The following is a 17722-nucleotide window of genomic DNA, read 5'->3' on the forward strand; positions in this document are numbered from 1 at the left end:
CAACTCCCTCCAAAGATTTTCTATGGGGTTGAGATCTGGAGACTGGCTAGGCCACTCCAGGACCTTGAAATGGTTCTTACAAAGCCACTCCTTCGTTGCCCGGGCAGTGTGTTTGGGATCATTGTCATGCTGAAAGACCCGGCCACGTTTCATCTTCAATGCCCTTGCTGATGGAAGGAGGTTTTCCACTCAAAATCTCATGATACATGGCCCCATTCATTCTTTCCTTTTCACGGATCAGTCGTCCTGGTCCCTTTGCAGAAAAACAGCCCCAAAGCATGATGTTTCCACCCCCATTGCTTCACAGTAGGTATGGTGTTCTTTGGATGCAACTCAGCATTCTTTCTCCTCCAAACACGACAAGTTGAGTTTTTACCAAAAAGTTCTATTTTGGTTTCATCTGACCATATGACATTCTCCCAATCCTCTTCTGGATCATCCAAATGCTCTCTAGCAAACTTCAGACAGGCCTGGACATGTACTGCTTAAGCAGGGGGACACGTCTGGCACTGCAGGATTTGAGTCCCCTGGCGGTGTAGTGTGGTACTGATTGGTAGCCTTTGTTACTTTGGTCCCAGCTCTCTGCAGGTCATTCACTAGGTCCCCACGTGTGGTTCTGGGATTTTTGCTCACCGTTCTTGTGATCATTTTGACCCCACGGGGTGAGATCTTGCGTGGAGCCCCAGATTGAGGGAGATTATCAGTGGTCTTGTATGTCTTCCATTTTCTAATAATTGCTCCCACAGTTGATTTCTTCACACCAAGCTGCTTACCTATTGCAGATTCAGTCTTCCCAGCCTGGTGCAGGTCTACAATTTTGTTTCTGGTGTCCCTTTGACAGCTCTTTGGTTTTGGCCATAGTGGAGTGTGGAGTGTGACTGTTTGAGGTTGTGGACAGGTGTCTTTTATACTGATAACGAGTTCAAACAGGTGCCATTAATACAGGTAACGAGTGGAGGACAGAGGAGCCTCTTAAAAGAAGTTGTTACAGGTCTGTGAGAGCCAGAAATCTTGCTTGTTTGTAGGTGACCAAATACTTATTTTACCGAGGAATTTACCAATTAATTCATTAAAATCCTACAATGTGATTTCCTGGATTCTTTCCCCCCCATTCTGTCTCTCATAGCTGAAGTGTACCTATGATGAAAATTACAGGCCTCTCATCTTTTTAAGTGGGAGAACTTGCACAATTGGTGGCTGACTAAATACTTTTTTTGCCCCACTGTATCAGTCATTTCAACCTTTGATCACGGCTCTCCAAGTGTTAGTGTTTGACTCCGAAGTGAGGCTCGTTAAGCCTTTAGGATGTTAAACACATATTGTTAACTTGACTTGAGGACTTGATTACTTATTGTTTGTCTCTGGTGGGAAGAGGCACGCATGGCTTAGTGTCATGTAAGCAGGTGAAAGACCGATATAATTGCAGGAAGAGCATTTATTTACAAAAACAGGCAGACAAACAGATAAAAAATGTAAGGCAGGGGTTGTGAAACGGGCTAATGGTCAAGCAAGGCACAGACTGAGTGGTGGAGGCAAAGACGAAAGAGTCAAAATACACAAAGTCAAAACACAGATAAGGCTTGGTAATGTAAGACAGTCGGTACAGGGTGTATACTTCGCCAAGTCTGTGTGCAAGAGTGCTTAAACGTGTGCTGTGATTGTGCTCTAATCTGGAACAGGTGCATAGTACTGCAAATTAGTCCCAATGGTGCTAATGGTTGTAACAAGTCAATCTTTATTTAAAAAAAAAAAGTCATATTCCTGTCCATCAGTGTTTGGAACACGCGGTAGACATGACAGTGATTTTTTTTTTTGAAGACTCTGACTTATTAAAGTTGGGGGGACACTTGCTTTGACGAACTTCCTTTGTTATATGCCAAAATTCATTATAATACCCCTTTTCACCAAATAAGTTCCAGGGCTGGTTCGGGGGCAGTGCTGGTTCACAACTCGTTCAACTTGCGAGCCAGCTGAGAACCAGTTTGCTTTTCCATAGCTCGCGGTGCTAAGGGAAGCCACGTCATCACGTCGCTGTATACGTCAGTTACGTCGCTACGTTTGCATAAACCTTGGCGCGAATATCGAAGCAAAAACACATAAGCAGCAGCAGCAACAACAATAATAAATATGACTTCGTGTTTGTACAGCTGCTGCTTCTCGTCGCTTAAAAATGGTGATCTTTTGCGGCCTTGTTATTATTGTTGGTCTTAACAACTCCGCCCCTCCGCTGACATAAGCGGTTCTTTCCTCTGGCCCAGCAAAGAGTTGGTGCTAGCCTGGAACCGGTTTTTCTGGCCCCAGAGCCAGTTCTTTGTCAGTGGAAACAGAAAACCCGGTTCCAAACTAAGCACTGGCCCGAACCAGCCCTGGACTGATTTGGTGGAAAAGGGGCATAAGAGACCATCTTATAGCCAGGTTACAGTATACTTTCAGCTGTATGTAGATATTACTAGGATAGCCATTTTCATCAAACACCGTTAGACTAAGAAATCTACTGCTGTTACATATTGCAGAAAAAAAAAATCATGCTTTTGTTCCCCTCTAGGTAAATTATTGTAATGCCCTGTTGTTGATGTTCCAGTCGGGTGCAGAAATGAGCTCCAATTTGGTCAGAATAGAACAACCAGTGTCTTTACTTTAACTTGTATTTGCTGGCTTCCATTTAAAGCTTTACTATAAACTACTAATGACCTATTTAAAAAAATCACTGCATGGTCTTACACCACAGTACCCAACTGATCTCGCATGCCTACTTCGTTTACAAGGTGCAGGCTCTTTATTAGTACCTAGAATAATGAAAACTACAAGAGCTTTTCCCCCTACAAAAGACCCTCAGTTCCAGAATAGGCTTCCCATCAGTGATTAGGACGAGAGACGATACACCACTTGTTTACATGAACAGCTCTTTCTCCAGAGCAGTAGCCCTCAACCACCACAGTAGCACAGAACTTGACCAACTTCATCACACCTGTACATTACTGTACAGATTATACACAATCACTGCATCACAAATGCCTAAATCGCATTTAAGCGTGGAATATGTATGTGTGTTTTGACTGCTTGCTGCACGTATTGTACTGGTAACTGGATCTCATTTTTCTTGTGCAAGATGCAAATGTTAGACAGCTATGTAAATGTGGGCAGGCAGTCAAATGAAATAATTATCCAAACTGAATTCAGCCAACTTTGTTTGCACTAGTTCTTTTATTTATGCTTACGAACAGCATGCTGAGGGCAGGAGAGAAAATAACCTTTCTGAACGAAGGAACGAAGAATTTTTCACTGGCTTTTATGAAGCAGAGTGAAAGGACTCCACTACAGTCTAAACCTGCAACACAGGGCTGTAAAAGAGCACAGCAAGCGAAGAGCTCTCTTTAAATCCTCTCTTGAGCCAATAGATCGCCCATCCAACCCCAACCCCACTTGTGATCTGGACCTTTACTGGAGCAGGTGTAGATTCCTCTATGCAGCTGGGATTAAAACTCCACCAAAGATCTTACCAGATGACCTTTACCCCGTCCCCTCCTGCTCAGTCCATACAGAACTGACAAAATCAGAATGTTGTCGTCAAGATATTAACCCTGACGATACAAACTACAGACCAAAAAAAAAAAAACCAACACCCCACACCACACCAGATACATGAAAATCATTAGTATTAATGGTCTTAAAGAATATGCTTTACCCTTTTTTAGGAATGTTGGCATTTTCATTTACAAACTGCTTCAACGTGACCACTCTATGAACTGGAGGGGTGAAAAAAAAAAAAGCCACATGCTCTAATATCTACAAAAACCAATACCATATTTTACACACACTTGCACTACCGTTCAAAAGTCTGGGGTCACCCAGACAATTTTGTGTTTTCCATGAAAAGTCACTTTTATTTACCACCATAAGTTGTAAAATGAATAGAAAATATAGTCAAGACATTTTTCTGGCCATTTTGAGCATTTAATCGACCCCACAAATGTGATGCTCCAGAAACTCAATCTGCTCAAAGGAAGGTCAGTTTTATAGCTTCTCTAAAGAGCTCAACTGTTTTCAGCTGTGCTAACATGATTGTACAAGGGTTTTCTAATCCTCCATTAGCCTTCTGAGGCAATGAGCAAACACATTGTACCATTAGAACACTGGAGTGAGAGTTGCTGGAAATGGGCCTCTATACACCTACAGTGGTGCTTGAAAGTTTGTGAACCCTTTAGAATTTTCTATATTTCTGCATAAATATGACCTAAAACATCAGATTTTCACACAAGTCCTAAAAGTAGATAAAGAGAACCCAGTTAAACAAATGAGACAAAAATATTATACTTGGTCATTTATTTATTGAGGAAAATGATCCAATATTACATATCTGTGAGTGGCAAAAGTATGTGAACCTCTAGGATTAGCAGTTAATTTGAAGGTGAAATTAGAGTCAGGTGTTTTCAATCAATGGGATGACAATCAGGTGTGAGTGGGCACCCTGTTTTATTTAAAGAACAGGGATCTATCAAAGTCTGATCTTCGCAACACATGTTTGTGGAAGTGTATCATGGCACGAACAAAGGAGATTTCTGAGGAGGTCAGAAAAAGCGTTGTTGATGCTCATCAGGCTGGAAAAGGTTACAAAACCATCTCTAAAGAGCTTGGACTCCACCAATCCACAGTCAGACAGATTGTGTACAAATGGAGGAAATTCAAGACCATTGTTACCCTCCCCAGGAGTGGTTGACCAACAAAGGCCACTCCAAGAGCAAGGCATATAATAGTCGGCAGGTCACAAAGGACCCCAGGGTAACTTCTAAGCAACTGAAGGCCTCTCTCACATTGGGTAATGTTAATGTTCATGAGTCCACCATCAGGAGAACACTGAACATCACTCAGTACGTTTACATGCACGTCCAAATCGAGCTGCTGTCAGTAATCGAGCAAAGGGTCCCAGCAGGGGTGCCAGAGAAATCCAATGCTACATGCACAAGTGAAATCGGGCTATTGTGCAAGGTGCATTGTGCACCCGAGCCACACGTGGCGCTACACTCCCCATCGTGTTGGTACACTTCCGGTTGTCGTCATGAAGAAGAGCTTATAGTGTTACCAGATACTGCTGACGTTTTCCAGCCCAAAACATGTTCAAATCCGCTAAAATGCACTTAAAACCCCCAATCTGGCAACACTAGCAGTTCCGTGTTCAAGCTGTTAGGCTTTTTTTTTTTAGACTATGGCTACAAACTGTCCGGCGCAGACCACTGTTTTGTAAGACAACTTATTTTGCACAATAATATTTTTCTCAAGTCCATTTTTTGCTTACAATTTAACTTATGTCTTAATAAACACACAAAAAAGTTCAATTGTTTTGTTTTTATTGACATTCTTCAGATGTTGGACATATAAACACACACACAAATACAATTACTTGTTTATGTACACAATTCACAGCTATGCAACAGCTGTACAGATGTATTTGGTGATACAGTAAGTGAGCTAAATTTTAACAGTGCAAACAATGCCACAAAAAGAAAAGATTCATGCCGTTGTCATGATTCGTTATCATGCCGACCGAGGCTGTTGTGTTTCCCGCTTGTGGTCTCGTCACTCGTCACTTCCGGAAGTAGCTTGACAAGTAGCTCGATAGGGTATACATGCACAAAGTAGCTCGGCAGAAATCGCATAAACTAGGTCGTGTAGCTCGATTCCGAGAAATCAAGTTCGGTTCATTCGGTTCAGCCGAATTAAGGTGTATACATGGCATTTTGAACTTCGATTTCAGTCGAGCAACGGCAGAAATTCGATTCTCTCTATGTGCATGTAAACGTAGTGACTGGTGTGCATGGCAGGGTTGCAAGGAGAAAGCCACTGCTCTCCAAAAAGAACATTGCTGCTCATCTGCAGTTTGCTAAAGTTCACTTGGACAAGCCAGAAGGCTATTGGAAAAATGTTTTGTGGATGGATGAGACCAAAATAGAACTTTTTGATTTAAATGAGAAGTGTTATGTTTGGAGAAAGGAAAACACTGCATTCCAGCATAAGAACCTTATCCCATCTGTGAAACATAGTGGTGGTAGTATCATGGTTTGGGCCTGTTTTGCTGCATCTGGGCCAGGACGGCTTGCCATCATTGATGGAACAATGAATTCTGAATTATACCAGTGAATTCTAAAGGAAAATGTCAGGACATCTGTCCATGAACTGAATCTCAAGAGAAGGTGGGTCATGCAGCAAGACAACGACCCTAAGCACACAAGTCGTTCTACCAAAGAATGATTCAAGAAAAATAAAGTTAATGTTTTGGAATGGCCAAGTCCTGACCTTAATCCAATTGAAATGTTGTGGAAGGACCTGAAGCGAGCAGCTCATGTGAAGAAACCCACCAACATCCCAGAGTTGACGCTGTTCTGTACAGAGGAATGGGCTAAAATTCCTCCAAGCTGGTGTGCAGCACTGATCAACAGTTACCAGAAATGTTTAGTTACAGTTATTGCTGCACAAGGGGGGGGGGGGGGGTGTCGTCACACTAGATACTGAAAGCAAAGGTTCACATACTTTTGCCACTCACAGATATGCAATATTGGATCATTTTCCTCAATAAATAAATGACCAAGTATAATATTTTTGTCTCATTTGTTTAACTGGGTTCTCTTTATCTACTTTTAGGACTTGTGTGAAAATCTGATGATGTTTTAGGTCATATTTATGCAGAAATATAGAAAATTCTAAAGGGCTCACAAACTTTCACGCACCACTGTATGGAGATATTGCACCAAAAACCACACATTTGCAGCTAGAATAGTCATTTAGCACATTAGCAATGTATAGAGTGGATTTCTGATTAGTTTAAAGTGATCTTCATTGAAAAGAACAGTGCTTTTCTTTCAAAAATAACGACATTTCAAAGTGACCCCAAACTTTTGAACGGTAGTGTAATCAGAGGACAGACATGGAGTTCATTTACAATATTCTGTCTGTGTATCATCTCATTACGCCCCACCAGCATGCGTTTGAAACCACAGCAGCAGCGACTGTGTTCTGCCACTCTGTGTGTGTCTCACATTAATGTGTGTTTTGATGTGCAGTCGAACTTGCAGGTGGGATGTCACGTGCCACTTTTGAGAGAGCCGACCCATTTTAGGATGGTGACTAAGGCAGGTGAAAATGTTAAAGTGCATATCACAGGTAAATTCAGGAGCAAGATCAATGTAATTCGCCTATTTTATATTAAACTTTGGTCAAATATTTTTTTTTTACCTTGCACAATACCAGAAGATTTCAACTGAATTTAAGCCATTTGAGGTGAATTGGTCCGCCTCTGAAAAAACTTGGCATTTGGATTTCCTGGCAAACACTGATTTTCGTGACGTCGCGTGCGGGACGCCTCCCTCTGAATCCTACGCCAGCGCTGGTTTGTTTGTGAGAAAATGACCTGGTGGTTTTCTGCAAATTTCTTCGTTATCGCGTAATTATTAAAATGGTTAACAGATGTATCGTAGGAGGGTGTAGCAACACCAATCTTGATGGGATTAGTACTCATCGTTTCCCAAAAGACCGGACAATGAGAGAGAAATGGGGGCGCTTGGTCTACACAGGCTGTGCACTGAAACCGTGCAAAGCTCGCGCAGCCTGCTGGCGCTTCCGCAGGTGACGTCACGAATCTGGCTCCAGACTCCCTTGGGATTTTTCCAGACGCGTTTTATTATTTTATTTCTTCTGCTGTAGACAGATGGCCTTGTGCAAAATTACCCTTCTGGATGAGTGTGTAAAGGGACATACTTTCATATAAAAAAAAAAAAAAAAGAAAACAAAAAACGAAATGGGTCCAGAATATGCACTTTAAGCTTTACTACACTGCAGCGGTGCCAAAATTGCTAACAGTAATTTTGTAAAATTATTTTTTCTAAAAAGCACCTTACCTACAGTATATTGATAAACGACTTATTAAATAAAAAAAAATCTTATTTTAAAATGCAATTAAATGATAATTAAAAAAAACCTGATCAACAGCATGTCCTACCCTTCGCTTTTTTCTTTTAAACAACCTGTCTGCTCATGAAGAAATGCAAAAAACACTTGTTTTTGCATACCATTATTAATATTAATTTGCTCCTTGCAGACCCAGACAAATGTTTTAGGTAACGTAAAAGTAGTACCCGATTACATGACCCCAAGCTACACATGTTAACAGTATGGGTGGGTAAGTCATGGTCACACTGGCGTTGGAGAGAAGTGTAATTTTTCACATCTCTGCTGATCTCCTGGTATTTTCACATAGCAGTCTCTAGAATTGACACAGAATGGTGCAAAAGAAAAACCAAAACATTCGGCAAGCAGCAGTTCAGTGAATGGAAAAGGCTTATGAGAAGGCTCAGAGGAGAATGGTCAGACTAGCTTGAGCTGAGAGGAAGTCCATGATAACGCCATCCAACTCTGTGGCAAAAAACAAGAAATATCAAACAAAGCAAAAACACCCACAATACTTGTACAATGATCAGATAAGAAGAGAACAAAACCCCATCATCTCCCAGCCAAGTGAACTGGGCAGGCACTGTTGCAGACATGGCAACCACCAGTGGCCACACCCCACCACCCCAGACAGGCCGACAGAGGGCAGCAAGCGTGCCGGGGGAGCCAGGCACCAGTGCGCAGCATTGCCCTCACCCTGCCTCAGACCCTCTCTCCAGCAGCTCAATGCCAGTCCAGCCATAACCACCGTCAGCTGCCAGGTGGTCCGCAGTATGCAGGGCACGGTTGGTGCTCCAGGTATCAGCACCGTTCTCCAGGAGCATTTTTATTGTGGCCAGGTGACCATGTGGAGCAGATCGGAGCTGTGCATTGTGGGGCATTAGCACCATGCTTCAGCAGCAGCAGGTGCGCAGTGCTTCTGCAGCCTGTCAAGGTTGTAATGTGGAGCAACAAGCGAAGGTTTCAAATGATCTGCTGCATGCTACTGATCCAAGTCAAGTCTGAGAACAAGACTCCAACCGCACCATTTGACGGTGTCTGTTTTAGCACCATTAACATTAGTTTGTTCCTGAGCATGCCGTATGAACAGGTGAACATGCGTCCTCTTTGTCAGGGAGTGTGAAGTATTCGGTCAGAGATGGTTGGGAGACGGATGCAAGTGCAGAAGGCGTGTTTATTAATACAAGTGAAGACGGTAAACGATCCAGAACGGCAGGCAAAATCATAAAACGGTGAAACAGCCAACAGGTCGAGTGAGGCACAAACAGGCTATCGTAGACGAGAAACAGGAAATCCGGGATCAGGAAGCCAAACAAGGAAATAAGGCTTGGTAACGTGTCAGCAACGCAAGTCAATACTTTGCAAAGTAAATGTGTTTTCACATCGGCGTGCCAATTGTGCCTTAACTAGGGCTGTAACGATACACCCAACTCACGATTCGAATCGCGATTTTTGACCCACGATTCAATACGCCCACGATTTTTTTAAAAATGTTTTTTTAAAGTAGTAAATTTGACTTATTAACATTTACTTACATTAACTATTTAATAACAAATAATTCAGACCACTGCAGAGAATGAGTAATATGTATGCAAAAATGAACAAATGTATATCCAAAGATTGTTTTATTTCTCAAAATACTGTTGAGCCGGAAGCTCTGTTTTTTTCGGTTCTGAAAAAGTCATTTTTCCAAATCGTGTAAATCCGTTAAGATTTTTTTTGGGGGGGGGGGGGGGGGGGGGGGGGGGGGGCGGCTCTCTCACTGTCTCACTCTCATAGGGCCAATGATTTTCTGTGATCGCGGAAAACAGATGGAAATTACGGAATTTTTATGGTGAAACATTGCTCGCGTGTCAAAATGTAACTGCCGCAGAAGGCTTCCGCCCAAGCAGACATGCCTTCAGTGTTGCCAGATATTGCTAACGTTTTCCACCCCAAAATATGTTCAAAACCAGCCAAAAAGCACCTAAACCTGCCCAATCTGGCAACACTGAATGCCTTTCCGGTCAAGTGATTGTGATTGGCTTGCGGCACACCTAGTCAGCCAATGAGTTGCTTGTTTACAGATTCGCTCCCCGCGTCGCAACCAGAGTGGCGACCGCTTAAAAGAAATGAATGCTCTGCCAGCGGCGAGTGTGGACGTTGCGTGACTCGCAGAAGATTGTCGCAGGTCGGCGAAAAAACGACTTACTAATAGATATAAAAAATAAAAGTAATTTAAGTAAGTTTAAAATGTAATTTAAATAAAAAGTAAAAGTATTCATAAATTGAAGTTTGGAAGCGCCTCTGTTTTTGGGCTGAGGAGAAGTTTGAAAGGGTGTACCGCGATTCTGCCTTCTTGTATCGCGATACGGATCGTGGCTCTGCGTATCGCGATTTCGATACGCATATCGTTACAGCCCTAGCCTTAACCCTGTACATGTGCGAGTCGTTTACAACACGTGGGCGCGAGAGTCTGCTTGGCACACACGCTGTCTGGAGCGCGCCCGAGAGTCTCTGATGCACGCACCAATCGGACAGGTGCGACACTCTTACACGAAATTTAGTACAAAAATTAATGTAGATAGAAATATCTTATGCCAAATTATTATGGCATGTTACAAAAAAGTAAAGATAAAATCCGAGTCCTGGACGTGAGTACTACAAGCCTGGAATGAATAGCAGAAAAAGGCGGCAAAACTTCCTCGAATGCGGCAGCGATCAGTAGTCACATTCCAGGAGCTGAGCAGTTGTATTTCAACCGTGACCACACAACACTAAGCGTTGTCCTCTTTCTTGTTGCTCAGCATTCCATCACTCAGCTTCAACTCTTGAATGAGATTAGGAAACTCAACATGGTTCTCTCCTTTCCAAGTCTGCTGGGCACACCCCAAGGCTAATCACGTGCCACATTGGAAGAAATGACCAGAGTCCCCAAAACATCCGCTTTCTTGAGAGCATGTCTATAAGGGTGTTCACACGGCACATATTTGCATCGATGCTGCACCGATGTATTTTGTTGCGATATATCTTACACCGGTGTAAATTTTGTGGAGCGTTCACACGTCACAAACCTGCTTAACTAGAGAGAAGCTTGTTAGCACCGGTGCAGCCCCACTTGCGTTCACACGGCAGTTTTTGCGACCGTGCTATACGATAGTAATAATGCGGAAATGAAATATGCGCATGCGTGAAAATGTACTTCCTTTTCCCGGTTGTCATGGCATCACCAAGCGCCGGGAAAACAACGTGGATGAAGACACCAGTGTCACCAGATACTGCTGATGTTTTTCAGCCCAAAACATGTTCAAATCCGCCAAAATGCACTTAAAACCGCCCAATCTGGCAACACTGGAAGACACGCAGTTCTGTTGTTGTTGATATTCGCCATTTTGGAAGCGCAAAATACCAGGATGAAAATTATGCAATGCCCGTATGTAATCGACTCTCCTCACGCGTAGCGAGTCTACCCCTGTAGTGTTCAGACGTCCCATTTTATATCGGTGCTGCCCCGCAAACTAGCATTTACTCCGAGTAAATTTCTTAAACCACCTCCCGAGCAGGGTTAGATTTGCACCGGTTTAACCCTTTGGTGACTGACCCCTTGAAAATGGTTCCTCCAGGAACTATGACGTTTCAGTTGTCAAGACAACGGAAAAACTAAAATACAAAAACAGAAAGATACATCACAATGCTCTTGTGCACAAAACAAAATGCTCTTGTATTTGTATTTTAGTTTTTCCGTTGTCTTGACAACTGAAACGTCATGGTTCCTGGAGGAACCATTTTCAAGGGGTCAGTCACCAAAGGGTTAAGCAGCTTTCAGGGGCGACACCGGTATAACTTTGTACCGTGTGAACGCTCTACCGGGGCAGCCCCGGCGCTACACCAGAGTAAAAGTTGCCGTGTGAACACCCCTTATAATTGCCTTCATCACTACTAGACACAAAACAGAACAGTGATTCATTTCACTATTAAAAACTGACAGCATGCAAAAGGCAGGAAGTCCAAGCCACTACTTCCTGTGTGTATTTCAGTCCATGATGCCAGTCAGTGAACTCGGAGCTAAAAATAACTGGACTTTAGGTGAGGTGAATGCAGATACGTTCAGAAACACACACATAACTCACCTTTGCAGAGTAGACCAACAAAGCAAATGAAAATATGAAGGTAGATACACACTACATGGCCAATAGTTTGTGGACACCTGACCATATGTGCTTCTCCCCAAACGGTTACCAAGAAGTTTTAATCAGACAGTTGTATAGAATGTCTCCGTTTGCTCAAACATTACCGTTTCCCTTCACTGGAACTAAAAGGTCCAAACCTGTTCCAGCATGACGATGCTCCTGCACACAACGCGAGCTCCATGAAGACGTGGTGTGTGAAGGGTGGAGTGAAGAACTTGAGTGTCCTGCACAGAGCCCTGACCGAACTCAACCCCAGTGAACGCCTGAAACACATACCCCTTTTCCACCAAATCAGTTCCAGGGCTGGTTCGGGGCCAGTGCTGGCGCTGGTTCACAACTCGTTCAACTTGCGAGCCAGCTGAGAACCAGTTTGCTTTTCCATAGCTCACGGTGCTAAGGGAAGCCATGTCATTACGTCGCTGTATACATCAGTTACGTTGCTACGTTTGCATAAACCTTGGCACGAATCTCGAAGCAAAAACAACACGGAAGCAGCAGCAGCAACAACAACAATAATAAATGACTTCGCGTTTGTACAGCTGCTGCTTCTCGTCGCTTAAAAATGGCGATCTTTCGCGGTCTTGTTATTGTTGTTGGTCTTAACAACTCCGCCCCCCCCGCTGACGTAAGCGGTTCTTTCCTCTGGCCCAGCAGAGAGTTGGTGCTAGCCTGGAACCGGTTTTTCTGGCCCCAGAGCCAGTTCTTTGTCAGTGGAAACAGAAAACCCGGTTCCAGGGCTGGTTCGGGGCACTGGCCCCGAACCAGCCCTGGAACTGCTTTGGTGGAAAAGGGGCAACAGACCGCACCCCAGGCCTCCTCACCCAACATCAGTATCTGATCTCACTAATGCGCTTCTAGCTGAATGAAGTGAATCTACTGTAGAGCTTCCAATAAATCTGGAATGAGATGTTCAACAAAGCTCATACATGGGTGTCTACAACCTCTTAGCCCTACATGCGGCGAGTTTGAATGGCCCTCAGTTGGCGAGCTGTTTAGCACTTGTACACAAAATCCTGAGGAAAATTAAACACTCTAGAATGAAAAGGTTGAGCAGGTCTTCACTCAGCTCGGCTACTTCCTGCACTTATGCCTGCGAGGCTGAGTCGAAGATGACGCAAGATACAAGAGTATATTGAAACCACAGCATTTTAAAAGCATAATGACTTGGAATGCACCTCAGCGTTTCACTTACTGTTTCAGGGAGCTGATTTTGTTGTCCATCGACTCCTGCTTTCCCTTCATGTGCTGCACGTCTGAGATCATTTTGCTCACCTCATCTGGGCTCAGCTTCATATCCTCATGCTTAATATTGGACACCTGAGGATTAACACCATGAAACTGTCAGGAGGTGTGTGTGTAGGAGAGTGATATGGTTTTGTCTCAGTCCTAAACCTACAGACAGACATTGGGTGGGTGGGGGGGGGGGGGGGAACAGCGGAAAACTTTTGCTCAGGGTTTGACCTTCATTTTCACTCTGAAGTCATCAGCTGGCCAGAAGCTACAAGTGAAAGTGCGTTAAAACTTCGTGAAGTATACATCTAGGTCCGAGGCATCAGGTAACACCAGATCAGCAGCTCGCGCAGCTCGCACACCTCTAGCAACCTTCTTCATTTTAAAACACGAGTTATATCATGAGCCCAACAGCAGCATGAGATGTAAAGTGTCCCCATCGGATTTTGGTCGTACGTTTTCTCCCATCAAGGTTTTCTGCCTTTTACCATCGAACGTGTTTTAGTTTTAATAAAATGACAATATGTGGCTCCACATGCTCCATAAATCAGTCAATAAAAAAAAAAAAAATTAACGATTTTATCATTAAAACGGGCGGCACGGTGGTGTAGTGGTTAGCGCTGTCGCCTCACAGCAAGAAGGTCCGGGTTCGAGCCCCGTGGCCGGCGAGGGCCTTTCTGTGTGGAGTTTGCATGTTCTCCCCGTGTCCGCGTGGGTTTCCTCCGGGTGCTCCGGTTTCCCCCACAGTCCAAAGACATGCAGGTTAGGTTAACTGGTGACTCTAAATTGACCGTAGGTGTGAATGTGAGTGTGAATGGTTGTCTGTGTCTATGTGTCAGCCCTGTGATGACCTGGCGACTTGTCCAGGGTGTACCCCGCCTTTCACCCGTAGTCAGCTGGGATAGGCTCCAGCTTGCCTGCGACCCTGTAGAACAGGATAAAGCGGCTAGAGATAATGAGATTAGATCATTAAAAGTGACACAGGTCGACGCATTAAAAAGATGAATAGTACCCTGTGAAGCTAGAATAACCCCTAGGTACTTGATTCACGTGCTGTATTGCCCGCTGCCTCATGCCTATGAAGGAGAATGAGCTGGAAAAACAGTGCGCTCATGTTTACCACTTGGGTACAGAAATAGATCGTCTGGCGTGTCCCCCCCCCCCCCTTCTTTTCTGGCACATTTTACCTCTGATAATGTCAGATACTTCCTTAAAATTGTCGATTTTTTGTTTCAATTTCGGAGTCTTCGTTCGATCTGGGCAATCCGTCATGTCGGCTGTGGCTCCCGCATGACCTCACGTGACTTTTCTGAACTGGCTGCTGAGTGGTTTGTAAACAGACCAACACCAGGCTTTATTGAGCGTATACAAGACAGAGGAAATACAGCACAAGCGACACATCTATGCAAAATAAGAATCTTTGCCAGCATTTCAACACGCCGACAAGCCGGATTATGTGTTTTTCTCCTCACTCTCTCATACACTCAAGTACGGGTTAGCGATCCGGCAGCAAAAAAAAAAAAAAAGCCATGTCAGCACCAGAGGCTATATCACTGTAAAAACATTTCTTTAGCGGATATTACAAATAAATAATTAAAACATAAAATTAGATTAAATGTAAAACAAAAACATAACTAAATGAGATGCTTTCAAAACACATGACAGAAACGATCACTTTTGGTGGTGGCACCTTCTTGTATAAACACCATGAAATGGGAAGGTGAACGAGAAGAGTGTGAGGGAATGCAATACATTTTGGCACCAAATACATCAGCAGAGTTTATTTAAGGAAAAATGATCGCAGGATTAATCTTTGACTGTTTTGATGAGCATCAGTGACTGCAGAAAAACAGGGACCGTTACTTTTCAAAAAAAAAAAAAAAACAAAGTGAAACCGGCACAGGTCTAGCGCCCCTCCTGGCTGGCTGCAGTATAATGTGTAGCTCCGCCCACCCCCATGTTTTTCATACCCCATTCCCACTGAACAGAAAATTTCCCATTTTCACGATGCAGTAATGGTGTTCTGTGGGAATGAGACGATTCGTTTAATCAGTTCGACCACCATACGTTCAGAGAGGGGGACGGGGCTACCAAAGGAGTAGGTGTACCGGACTTCATCTCTCGTCTCTACTGTGCAGACTCCGGCTCCAAATCTGACACAGTGGAGGAACTTTAGCTTCGTTTCTATAGAACAGAAGGCGATGAGTCGCACTGTCCATGTTTTTACAGTCGGTGAGTATTATATACTTGGCCAGGCAAAATGGCACCAGATCAGTGAGCCCTCATACTTAAAACAAATATAAAATAAGCGTTTGCTTCAGTGCCGTTTCTGGCTGCAGGGCCATTCACGTGCCCCCCGTGTTATCTGGACTCTTTGAGGAGGTTAAACAAGTTCATCGCCTTCCCTCCAGATATGCAATCTTGCCGTGTGCATGGAGTCGAATCCAAATCAATTCCACATGACTGATGTTGGATATTTTAGACGCCAGCTTCTCAGTCCAAGGAGGAAACGTACGTGAAGGAACATCTCTTGGCTACTCTGCAGGGCGAAACGTTGAGGCGATGCAGACTGGATTTTTAGCTGAACTTTATCATTTAACCCTTTGGGGTCGAGAGCTTCACCAGTGAAGCTCGGCAGGTTTAGAATGAGTAGATCATGTGTTGTATTTCAACCCCGATTCCAAAAAAGTTGGGACAAAGTACAAATTGTAAATAAAAACGGAATGCAGTAATTTACAAATCTCAAAAACTGATATTGTATTCACAATAGAACATAGACAACATATCAAATGTCAAAAGTGAGACATTTTGAAATTTCATGCCAAATATTGGCTCATTTGAAATTTCATGACAGCAACACATCTCAAAAAAGTTGGGACAGGGGCAATAAGAGGCTGGAAAAGTTAAAGGTACAAAAAAGGAACAGCTGGAGGACCAAATTGCAACTCATTAGGTCAATTGGCAATAGGTCATTAACATGACTGGGTATAAAAAGAGCATCTTGGAGTGGCAGCGGCTCTCAGAAGTAAAGATGGGAAGAGGATCACCAATCCCCCTAATTCTGCGCAGACAAATAGTGGAGCAATATCAGAAAGGAGTTCGACAGTGTAAAATTGCAAAGAGTTTGAACATATCATCATCTACAGTGCATAATATCATCAAAAGATTCAGAGAATCTGGAAGAATCTCTGTGCGTAAGGGTCAAGGCCGGAAAACCATACTGGGTGCCCGTGATCTTCGAGCCCTTAGACGGCACTGCATCACATACAGGCATGCTTCTGTATTGGAAATCACAAAATGGGCTCAGGAATATTTCCAGAGAACATTATCTGTGAACACAATTCACCGTGCCATCCGCCGTCGCCAGCTAAAACTCTATAGTTCAAAGAAGAAGCCGTATCTAAACATGATCCAGAAGCGCAGACGTCTTCTCTGGGCCAAGACTCATTTAAAATGGACTGTGGCAAAGTGGAAAACTGTTCTGTGGTCAGACAAATCAAAATTTGAAGTTCTTTATGGAAATTAGGGACGCCGTGTCATTCGGACTAAAGAGGAGAAGGACGACCCAAGTTGTTATCAGCGCTCAGTTCAGAAGCCTGCATCTCTGATGGTATGGGGTTGCATTAGTGCGTGTGGCATGGGCAGCTTACACATCTGGAAAGACCCCATCAATGCTGAAAGGTATATCCAGGTTCTAGAGCAACATATGCTCCCATCCAGACGACGTCTCTTTCATGGAAGACCTTGCATTTTCCAACATGACAATGCCAAACCACATACTGCATCAATTACAGCATCATGGCTGCGTAGAAGAAGGGTCCGGGTACTGAACTGGCCAGCCTGCAGTCCAGATCTTTCACCCATAGAAAACATTTGGCGCATCATAAAACGGAAGATACGACAAAAAAGACCCAAGACAGTTGAGCAACTAGAATCCTACATTAGACAAGAATGGGTTAACATTCCTATCCCTAAACTTGAGCAACTTGTCTCCTCAGTCCCCAGACGTTTACAGACTGTTGTAAAGAGAAAAGGGGATGTCTCACAGTGGTAAACATGGCCTTGTCCCAACTTTGAGATGTGTTGTTGTCATGAAATTTAAAGTCACCTAATTTTTCTCTTTAAATGATACATTTTCTCAGTTTAAACATTTGATATGTCATCTATGTTCTATTCTGAATAAAATATGGAATTTTGAAACTCCCACATCATTGCATTCCGTTTTTATTTACAATTTGTACTTTGTCCCAACTTTTTGGGAATCAGGGTTGTACATATTGTTGCGAGTTTATCATACAAGCATGATAAACATATTGACAAACTTACATGTTCCTATGTGCCCACTGCCAAATAATATAGTTTTTAAATGACCTAAATTAGATGAA

The 17722-nt window shown here is 43.4% G+C and overlaps 1 protein-coding gene across 6 annotated transcripts in view; it reads right to left on the reverse strand.

The window, feature by feature from the left end:
- hsf1 (heat shock transcription factor 1) overlaps positions 1–17722 on the reverse strand; it is a 69419-nt gene that overhangs the window by 42490 nt on the left and 9207 nt on the right. For all 6 annotated transcript variants that reach the window (XM_060943164.1, XM_060943166.1, XM_060943167.1 and 3 more), the window contains exon 4: positions 13300–13424. In XM_060943164.1, the coding sequence (XP_060799147.1) occupies positions 13300–13424 (125 nt within the window). The remainder of the gene's footprint in view (positions 1–13299; positions 13425–17722) is intronic.

This window comes from Neoarius graeffei, chromosome 16, assembly GCF_027579695.1.
Source record: "Neoarius graeffei isolate fNeoGra1 chromosome 16, fNeoGra1.pri, whole genome shotgun sequence".
Taxonomy (NCBI): domain Eukaryota; kingdom Metazoa; phylum Chordata; class Actinopteri; order Siluriformes; family Ariidae; genus Neoarius; species Neoarius graeffei.